Below are 11470 nucleotides of genomic sequence, written 5' to 3'. Positions count from 1 at the left end.
AGGACCTTGCTGCTAACAGGACCACTCTGCTAGCAGAACCTCAGTGTTAACAGGACCATACAACTAACAGGACCATGCTGCTAACTGTAACAGTGTTTCATAACACTGGACGGCTGTGGCTGAGTGGTTAGATCAGTCGTCCTCCAATACAAGAATTGGGGGCTCAACTCCACCAGCAGTCACATGCCGAAGTGTCCTTGGGCAAGACACTGAACCCCTCATTGTCTCTGATGTGTCCCATCAGTGTCTGAATGTGATAAAGCTCTGATTAGTCTCTAGAATGATTTGTTCAATTATCTTTGTAGAGATCTAGTATAGAGCTGTATGAACGGGTCAATGAGGCACAGATTGTAGTAAAGAGCTTTGAGTATGTTGAATAGATAGAAAGGCGCTGTACAAGTACAGTCCATTTACCATTCATAACAGTATTTTTATTTTAATTGCTTTGTATTGTTGTATATTGTTGTCTGTCTAAAACAGGTCTCTCTTGAAAATGATTCCTTGTGACTCAGTGAGACTAACCTGTATAAATAAAGATTAAATTTAAAAAGGGGTGCACAGAGTATCGATTACTAATAGAGAAAAAAATCATGTATTGATGCATCAGGATATAACATATAACATTGAAAAAGTGAGTAGGGTCTAAATATTTTCTGAAGTCACTGTAAATTCTTAGTCCTATACTTTTTTGTGTAATGATTCATGTTTCATGTCAAGCCATGCCCATGTATGTGTGTTTTCTGGTTGTCCTGCTAACTTCTCCACTCATCAGCTTCACTCAGCTCACCTGTGCCACTCCCGGTCTCCCTCCTGCTGCACCTGTGTGCTGCACTTCTTAAGTGCTCCCCAGTCTCTGCCTCCCTGCCAGATTGTCTGATCACCCTGTGCCTGAAGAAATCCAGCGTTCTGGTTCCTGCTCTCACTCTTGTTGCCAACCCGCCTCATGACCACAGATCCCTCTCCTTTGCCCATGACACATAACTTCTGCCCATCGGATATCTGGACCTTTGCTTCTGCTCTACCTTCTGACCACCGGTCCCCACTAAAAGCCTCTTATTGCCTTCTCTGCCTCTCTGTGAATGACCCACGCCTCCTTCTTGACCACGCTCTCGGACACTGGGTTCAAGGATTTGTTAGTTCTCTGAACCAAGTCTCAGTAACTGAAGAGAAGTGTTTGCTGGACCCTCCAGGTAACTCTCACGTGATCTGGCTGTAGCTCCGTCCCTCCAAACCTTCCTCCTCTCTGACATCATCGAAGCTACTGCATCCCAACTCTGCAGGTTAGTTGATCAGAACCCCTCACGCTCTCTCAGCCTCCAGACACAGTCCCAGTCTCCCAGTCATCAGCTCGTTTCTTCTTCCTGCAGAATTTCAGCTGACGTACCCCATCAGGAGTTATTTTTCTGACAAATCCTCAATAAATCTTTTCGTTCATTCCTGTGCTGTGGTTGAATTTACAGGTCCCAGTTGTGAATTGTTACAGTTTGTACTGTCCCAGCTAAGTTCTTCTTGCAGCTTGTCCATTAAACAAAAGCCACCTAATATTTTCAGTATCATGTAGCTTACACTGGAATATACAATCAATGAAAATTCTTAATTCCTGTTTAAATTTTAGAACTGGACTCCTGAATCACGCTGATAAATAAAATCACATGAATCTTACGGCCTCACACGATCTGCAAGCAGCTTGATTTTCATATAGGTATCGGAATCATATTTGAATGTCAAGTGACTTTACTGGAACTGCTGCAGTCAATATGACTTCTGCTAAGTAACTATAGCAACAGTTGAAAGGCTCTTTAAAAGTACTCCCATAGGTTTATAATAACAGGAAAGGGCTTGGACGGCACATGGGGGATGGAGCATGAGGGAAATACTGTATCTCTCTACTACAGACATGTTCTATAGAGCTGCAGAGTGAGCGCCTGCAGTATGGGGGTCCTCAGCAGGAGTTTAACACAGATTATCACAGTGGGCCGTATTAAGCTTGTTGAAAACAATACAGGGTTAATGGGAGGCTTTGGAGTCGACCCTCTAATAGAGTGGGCTGTCATAGTAAGGATACAGCCATCAGGAAGCAGACAATAATGTACCCATGCTCTGTCTCTACAGATAAACAACAAGAGCAAAGAAATGTACATGGAGCAGCACAAAACTAACTGCAGGACCACTGCTGTTTCTAGTGTCCTGCCTCGTCCCTTCAGCAGACAGACGGACTGGTGTTAGTTGGCTTTTCAGACTTTATTTGACGTGTTATATGTTTCACAGTTTCCATTGAATTTGTTCATGCATTTATTCTATTTTGAGGGACAGTTCACAACACTTTAACTGTCACAGGAAACTAAAACATATGATTTAGTTTGTTTTTCATTCACTCAACCTTTATTTCTTCAGGTTAGTCCCACTGAGCCTCGAGGACTCATTGACACAGAGACCTGAGTTTAACAAAGAGTGACGACAACAGTGACAATCATAAAAGAAAGTATGTAAAATGAAAAAATAAATAGAAGAAAATGGTATAAAAAAACGGAACAAAACATCTAGATTATAAGGCGGTGTAGAAACTAAAAACAGGAACATCTGCAGGAACTGAACAGATGTTTGAAGCCACTTGGAGAGGTCAAAGGTCGAGAGCTTCAGATCTTTTTACAAGATATTCCAGGAAACAGGAGCGGAGTAGGAGAAGGTCCTTTTGTCTAGTTCAGTCCTCACTGAGGGAACACTGCAGGTAATGATGTCCTGAGAGCGCACGCTGTAGCTGCACTCACACAGAGACATGTAGGAGGAGATGTATGAAGGCAGCAGACCAAGAAGTGATTTAAAGATGGAAATGTACCAGTGAGAGAGTCTGTGTGAAGTTAATGGTGACCAGTTACCCAGTGAATACTGGGTGCAGTGGTGGTACGGTAGTTACAGCCAGTTATGAATCTTAGTGCACCGTGATAGACAACGTTAATGCCATGATTAAAACCTCTTGCTTTTAGTAGTAAACCATAGAAATGACTTGGTTTTAGATGAGTGGTTACAACTATTACTGAAGTAAAAGGGCAGTAACGTGAAATTCCCTCTCTATCCAGCTGTGCTGAAGGGATTGTGTGGATGAAGAAGATGGGTCAGTGGGGGTAGAACTAGAAGTGCCTCCTCCTATGGTTAATATTACATGACCTGACCATTAGACGCCTCGCTGGGAGCAAGACTTGGGGCCCCGGGGCCTCAGGGCTCTCAGGTGCTCTGGCATTGGGAAGACAGTCTCGTAGGGAGGAGGTTCAGGTGCAGTTTCTGACTTGGCTTTTTGTGTTTGTTGTGAAGACATTTCCACAGGGCGTAGCCACTGGCTCTGGCTTGCAAAGGGGATTGGTAGATAGATGTTTATGGGTTTAGAAATAAAAATAAAGAAAGTATGCATTGGACGAGGTCATCCTTTCACAAAGTTCAGTCTTTGATGCTTTGTGCACTGGAGGCAGTAACTTGTAACAAACTGTCTAATGAACTGCCTACACAGCGTAATATTGTTGGCTGCACAACACAACTACACGTAGATGAGGGAGATCACTGCAAGATGTTCAGGAAAGCCCCTCCCACCACCTCCTTCAAAAAATTAGAAGGCAAAATATTAAAAGAAATTGAACATAGGAAAATAAATATTCTTACAAAGTAAGTCCATAGTTTTTAGCTATTGCTCAGAGGATTGTTTACTTTTTCAATTCCTTATTTTGAACATAAACATTGTACATTTTTCTGGATGCTTTTTGAATAAATAAAAAATAAAGTAAAATAAAAAACGACTTGCATGCTGTAGATGCTGTTATGGACTCTTGTTAATTCAAATTTCCAGTCAGCATCTTGGCCCTGAATCAGTGGAAGTGTTCACTTCAGGATAAAAGAGAGCAGTGGGGGGAGATTTGTGATGCCCACATACGTATGTTCTCCTAATCCATTCATGACCTGCACATCAAAAGCATTCCTGAAAATGGCTGCCGCAATTAGCGTTGATTGTTTATTCCGTCTTGATGCATGGAGCGAGTATGTGGCTTCTGATTCAAACATGGCTTCAAGGCAGAGTGCATGCATCAATAAATTACAGGGACGCAGTGTAGAAACCTGCCAATAAAGGCAGTGACACTGATTGGTTTTTGGAAAAGGGAGAGTAGTCAACATACACAGCTGCTGAACCTTGACTCGGGAGTGAGGGGAGGGACGTGCTGAGCTCACATTCATTGTTGCTGCCTGATATTCCAGCGCTGGTCAGTGGAGTACGAGCCCTTCAACATGCTGCACCCACCAGTGTGCTGTGACAATGTCACTTATCAGAGACACTGAACGATGCGTTTTGTTGAACCAAAGTAGATCTTAAAAACTGTCACCTGCCCCGACGCTACATTCGACTGGTGATGTGTGAAAATATTTGGCTCACTTGGCTCCTTGTAACACTTTTAATATGTTGCCAGTTTGAGCACGAGAACGATGTGGCAGAGACGATTTGCCTGCGACGCTCATTTTCTCAGCCTGCAAAATCAATGTTTGTTGGAACAAAACAAAAAGCCAGACTTTAGCTTGACAGATGGACGCACACATGCATCTGACTGGAAGCATGACATCATCCCCTCAGGCCAAATCTCTGCACGGCATTTAGTACCGAAGCAGACTGGCAACTTTCCTCTGGGAAGTACATGCTGGTTCCAGGTCGAACAGCCAACAAGTCATTTAAGGTCAACCAACTCCTTCACACACGGCACTTTCTTTTTAAATCTAGTTATCGAGTCCCAGTAAACACATAGAACTTTTACAACTATCTAACTCTGCTTTAAATGACATGATAAGTAGCAAATCTGGTATGCAGCCTACTAATTTTAGCTTTGTTTATAAAATCCAGAGGTAAATTAAAAGTTGCTCTGTTGGGTATATCTGTGTTCTCTTCCCGTCGCTTGAATGCTCCCCTTCATACATGCAGGAGGCATTCATGTACTTATTGTACACAAGAGCATGCATGCATGTATGTATTATAGCTGTTAACGTTAACGCGTTAACGCGTGAGATTAATTTGAAATGATTTAATGAGTTTAATTTTACATGATGCAGATTAAACCATCACTATATTGTTTACCGATGTTCCATATAAGATGCACAATCACGCACTGCTCGCACATTCTCTGTGCACAAGAAGAGCGCAGCACCACCTTTCTAAGATGTGTTCAGAGTGGAGGAGACCCCCCACCCCCCAGGTCAAACAGACCTGCGTCACGTGATTTGTCTAGCAAAGATGGAAGTTTACGAAGAGGTAACAATTTCAACCAATGAAATCACAGGAGAACTTTCATTCCAGCCAATCAGCATCTTCTGGAGTTTCAGCGCTACGTGCAAACAGCTACGTAGCTACAAACAACCTCGTCTTCTAGAGCTTTTCAAGGTTTTATACACATTTCATCGCATACTGAAGAGGAATATTTGACGTGGATTTATCATGTACGACGTCAAACAAAGGCGGTAAGTAAGCTAATCCTACAACTTGTAGCTGTTTTTATCATGCTAAGCGTTAGCAAACAGTAGTGCTCCGTGGTCATGTGCATGGTCAAAGGAAACGTTGGTAAGACAGTGGTGAGACCAGCTGGTCTGGAGACAGTGGCTTTGACTAAAGACACCGGAGACAGAACTGGACGTGGCAGAAATGAAGATGTTGAGGTTATTAGGAGTGACGAGGACAAGAGCCGACAGAGATCTGTGTTCTACCAGCTGACCACAGTAATCCTGTGTCTCATGTTTAACCGTTACTTTTTTACTTGAGACTGTAAATGTTTTCTGTTTTCTTCAAGAGCTAACAGCAAAGCTGCACGCTAACTACGGCCGGCTTGCCGTCATGTTGCCGTATTCAGGCGCATGTGCAAAAGTTAAAGTAATATTCAGAGTAAAAATAACTGTTTGAACTTATTAACTTATTGAAGTTTACACTCACGGCCACTTTACCAGTTACCAGTTTTAATCTGGAACGATTGTTTAAAGTAGTACAGTCAGGGATTTTTGTTACCTTTTTATTTCTCTACCTAACTAGTTTACACTGCCACTTTACTAGTTTCTGTCTGAAAAGATTGTTTACAGCGTAATATTTCGTTATTTGTTACCTTTTTATACGTTTATGTCATCACTGTTGTAAACTGATGTTCACACTGTTATTTGACCTGTTCTAATGTGAACAGCTGTGATTGTTTAAAGTTGAACATTTAGTTATATGTTACCTTTTATTTTTTATCACTGCTCTATATTAAAGTTTGCACATTTTTATTAGTAGTTTTATTCTGACATTTTCAGTGTGATATTCATTACAGATTTTTTGTTCAAATACATTTTCAAATGTCTTTGTTTACACTGACAACATTATAGACTTGTTTTCAAAACTCGTTGTTGTGGCACAAAGAAATATACGAGAACATTTAATTATTTTCCATCATTTATTCACAATATGCAAAATGTTAGAGTTCATGTTCAGCTGACGGGGTCACTTGTTCCTGGTTTCAGAACAACACTGGGACACACATTAGTCAAAGCACAACACACAGTCACAATTTGTTCCAGTAAAACCAGTGTGGCGGTCAGTGCTGAAGAGATGTGGCAGATTCAGCCTCTGGAGCATTAGAGTTAGGAGGAGCATCTGAAAAGATGCAAGTTTTCAGGTTGTCTGTGGTGGACGGAGAGGAAGTGGAGTCAGCGCACCCATCAAACCAGCTAAACGTGGAAGCCCAGTGTGGTACCTGACCATCACATGATCCTGGAAGAACTGCTCATCCATTTTCTTTTGGGACAGTTCCTCCTTCAGTTTCCTGTTCTCCTCCAGCAAGCAGTTAATTTCAGCACGTCTGTGGCTGCACAGTCTGCAGCCCAGCTGTCCACCTCTGGACCCTGGGGGTGCAGCTTCATCCATCCCTGATGTCTGCGCAGCTTCATCCAGTGGTTGCAGGTACAGTGTTGCAAGGAGCCCAGTCCGGATGACTCAAGACCTTCATAATCTGGTTTGCCTGAACAATAGACAGAATTTGTGGATTATTGATGTAGCTCTGCAGCTTGTGTAAAGTTAGCAAGCTAGCTGCTGATGCTAAGACAGCTAGCAACAAGTCAACTCTGATCACCATATGTGCAGTAATCAATCACCACAGGACTGAAACATCATTTGATTCATCCTTACCTTTGTGAAAATGCCGTGAACACACAAACGTGTCGGGAAATATTACTGAAGGTGATGTTTGTTCATCTTACAGCTGAAACTCGTGCCAAGCGACGCCTCTATGTTAGCTCGGCCACCTGAGTTGTTTCCAAACTGAAAAGCTGAAAAAACTCTCTCCATTTGCGAGACGTGTCCTCTACGAGCGTGAGAACGAGTGTGGCAGTTGACAACACAGCAAGCTTTCACCGTTTCTTTGTGAGTTCACACAAGATGATGTAAAATAAATGGCACAGCGCCTTTCAGGGTCCTAAACTTCTGTGTCCTCTGTACCAGTAATGCACTGTTTCTCATGTCGACATCACCACCCCATTCTCTACCAGCAATGAGATGAAGTTAGAGAGGACACACTGAGCTGGTGTGGACATGTCCAGAGGAGGGACAGTGGTTTGGACATGTCCAGAGGAGGAACAGTGTTTGGACATGTCCAGAGGAGGGACAGTGTTTGGACATGTCCAGAGGAGGGACAGTGGTTTGGACATGTCCAGAGGAGGGACAGTGGTTTGGACATGTCCAGAGGGGGGACAGTGGTTTGGACATGTCCAGAGGAGGGACAGTGGTTTGGACATGTCCAGAGGAGGGACAGTGTTTGGACATGTCCAGAGGAGGGACAGTGGTTTGGACATGTCCAGAGGAGGGACAGTGGTTTGGACATGTCCAGAGGAGGGACAGTGGTTTGGACATGGCCACAGGAGGGACAGTGTTTGGACATGTCCAGAGGAGGGACAGTGGTTTGGACATGGCCACAGGAGGGACAGTGGTGTGGACATGTCCAGAGGAGGGACAGTGGTTTGGACATGTCCAGAGGAGGGACAGTGGTTTGGACATGTCCAGAGGAAGGACAGTGGTTTGGACATGTCCAGAGGAGGGACAGTGTTTGGACATGTCCAGAGGAAGGACAGTGGTTTGGACATGTCCAGAGGAGGGACAGTGGTGTGGACATGTCCAGAGGAGGGACAGTGGTGTGGACATGTCCAGAGAAGGGACAGTGGTCTGGACATGTCCAGAGGAGGGACAGTGGTGTGGACATGTCCAGAGGAGGGACAGTGGGTGTATTGGTAGAAGGATGTTAGAAATGCAGCTGCAGGAAAAAGACAAAGAGGAGACACATGATGCAGTTAGAGAGGACATGGAGGTAGTTGGAGTGAGGACAGAGGACACAGAGGACAGAGGACACAGAGAGATGCTCAGGGAGCTTGTGTGTTTGCCAAGAGCCATGAACAATTCGAGGGACCATTGCTGTTTTGATCACATAGATGACACTTAATGAGATGATAATGAGTTAACATTCATACATTTTGTCTGAAACAAAATGTCTTCTGTAAACCTTGCTGAGTCTGAAAACCTGGAAAACTGTTTGGTTTGACACAATAAAACTTTTTCTTGAACATTTTATGAAAACCTGCATGTTTACATTTCAGGCTTACAAAGTTAAGCAAAGTGATTAATCAGATTAATCACAGCCTCAGAGTGTGAATAATCTGATTACATTTTTCAATCGATTGACAGCCCTAGTATGCGTGCATGTGTGCGCACGCACAAACGTATATATATATACTTTAGTTGATTTCTTATCTTACCCCTTGGCCCCAGGAGCAGTGGTGAAGGCTTTAGGGCTTCCACCATTGTTGCTGTTGCTCTTCTTAGTGGAGAGGTCCAGGACACCATCTGAGGATAATAACACGAGTGTAAATAAATACATACATAAATAAATTCATAAATTCAATTCAATTCAGTTTATTTAAATTAGTGCCAAGTGACAATCAGAATGAAAATCAGAATCAGCTCTACTGTCAATGCACAGAAGCACAACATAATTACATTACAGTCCAGCCCATCTGAAGAAACACAAACAGACCAACAACAGACAGGGTAGACGGGTGCCTGAGGCCGCAGCCTCACCGAGAGCCACTTCCTTTTTGACATGAGGGGGTAATAAATCATATCTTACACTGTGTCCCCAACAGGACACAGCTTGAGGCTGCAACAAAACCCCATACAAAAAAAAATCTACATACAAGTGACATACAGACATATGCATGTGGAGTGGGTGAGGGTGGGGGTCCCAGCACCGGCTGCCCAAGTGAGCAATGCAGCCACTGGCACCTTCGCTCAGTAGAGCTCTGAATCAGGGTCATGTTCTTGGGGAAGGAAGTGGGTAGGGGAGGGGGGACCAGAGCGTCTTGCTCACATAACATGCAGGACAATTTGAAATAGTCAACCTTCCAAGACCGACACGGGGGGGAACCAGATTGAAATAACAACAGTTGTTTTGGGTCAGGCCGAGCTCTGTTAAAGGCAGAAACAACAATTCACGAGTTCTGCCTGACCCAAACTGCAGCCTTGATGCCGGACTTATCTCAACTCCTCCTGGAATGTTTGGAAAACAGCAAAGATGCTTTGACTGTCTCCTCACCCCTCCCTTCCCCAAGGACATGTGACAGAACCTCAACTGAGCTGATGATGAATGTCACCTCTTATCTGGACCATGCTACGACTTTCCCTTAAAAATTCTCTGTCTTCACGGCCTATATGTTCATGTATAACGTCTGTTTATGTTGCTTTGCTGTGGGAGGTGTTTTTGATGCCTCAAATCGTGCCCTGTCTAGGACACGGAGTGAGAGATCTTTTTTATACCGTCTCTCCTCATGTTTTCTTCCCTTTTCTCATCTAAGCAGAATATTATTCTGAATAAGAATAAGCAGGCCGCACTTTTAATAGCAGCAGCTTCGTGCACTCCGCCCATCTTTCAGACGACTGTACGTACATGTTCTCGTTGTATCAGTACAATGATAATAACGTTTGTTCTTCTGATTCTTAATTTCCATCTGCCTTTTACAGTCTCGCTAGTATGTCTCAATGGCGACTCCAAACAGCCAAATTGTGGTCACATATGCCGAGTCGAGCCTACAACTTCTCTGAGCTCTATTCCTTCTCGCCAGCGAGCTTCAGGAGCTGTAAATAGTTTGCGATTCTCAACAAGAGTCACATCCAGCTTATGGCTCAGCTCGCACAGCATTTGAGTCTGAGTGTTGACAGCATGACACATTCCTTCACACATGCCGGGAAGCCTGACAGAACAGTTGCTGATGTTTTCTGAATTTGTGGATATGCCAGGTAGCCACCAAGTCTAAAAAGCAGAAATCCTGTTAACATAAATCCAATTATGAACACATCTTCAGCATCCTCGACTGACAAGACGGACAGACACACGATCTTCCATTTCTCCCAGTAATCCATTGTGTATTGGGCTGCCGGTGTCCCATCAGGGCAAGGGGGCTGTCCTTAGTCTTGTCTTCTCCTTGAGGAAATTTGATCTATTGCGTTGAGAGACCAGTTGACCAGATCCATAATTTACAATTTGGAAGATAAGCAAAAAAAAAAAAAAAGGCTCTAAAAAGGTTCACAGGACAAAGAGCAGAGCAGGGAAGAAACAGGAGGGAAAAGTGTCTGCCTTCACCGAGAGCAAGAAGGAAACAAACAAACAAAAAAATGTCATCTCAGGGACTGAACAGAAACATTCATATATAAAAAATAATGTTAACACAATTTATCTGAGGAGCAGCTTTGAGTTTAACTCCATCACAGAACTCTCATCTTGAACAAGCATGAAGGCGACAGTGGAAAGAAAAACTCCCTCGTGAGGAAGAAACCTTTAGCAGAACCAGGATCAGGACAAGAGGACCATCTGCTTCAACTGGCTGGGTTTGGTAGGAATAGATACACAATGGCAGGTCAAGAATCACATGTTAAGATAGAACTAGTATCAAATGAAAACTATTCAATTTTAACAATTCATTTAAGGAAATGAGGTCAGTTTGTCCTCTAGTAGTCTAAGTCTATAGCAGCATAACAAGACGACCCTAACTATAGGACTGAACAAAAAGGAAAGTCTTAATCCCAGTCTTAAAACTGGACAATGTGTCAGCCTCATGGACAGAAACTGGAAGTTGGTTCCACAAGAGAGGAGCCTGAGAACTGAAAGATCTTCCTCCCATTCTGTTTTTGTAAATTCTAGGAACCACAAGTAAACCTGCAGTCTGAGAGTGAAGTGCTCTGTTAGGAAAATATGGAACAATAAGATCTGTAATATAAGATGGAGCTAGGTTGTTGAGGGCTTTGTAGGTTAGAAGTAAGATTCTGAATTCTATTCTGGATTTGACAGGGAGCCAATGGAGAGAAGCTAAAACTGGAGAGACATGATCTCTCCCAGTAACTCCAGTTAAGACTCTGGCAGCAGCATTTTGGATCAACTGAAGA

The 11470-nt window shown here is 43.3% G+C and overlaps 1 protein-coding gene across 1 annotated transcript in view; it reads right to left on the bottom strand.

Moving 5' to 3' along the window:
* lcor (ligand dependent nuclear receptor corepressor) overlaps positions 1–11470 on the bottom strand; it is a gene marked incomplete at its 5' end in the record, with an annotated part of 55659 nt that overhangs the window by 3367 nt on the left and 40822 nt on the right. Inside the window, 1 exon segment of the mRNA XM_037689993.1 lies at positions 8791–8878. Coding sequence (XP_037545921.1) covers positions 8791–8878 — 88 coding nt within the window.

Source organism: Nematolebias whitei, chromosome 16, assembly GCF_014905685.2.
Source record: "Nematolebias whitei isolate Nwh7 chromosome 16, NemWhi1, whole genome shotgun sequence".
NCBI lineage: Eukaryota > Metazoa > Chordata > Actinopteri > Cyprinodontiformes > Rivulidae > Nematolebias > Nematolebias whitei.
Note: the sequence above shows the minus strand (reverse complement) of the source record. Positions and strands in the feature narration are given on the sequence as shown.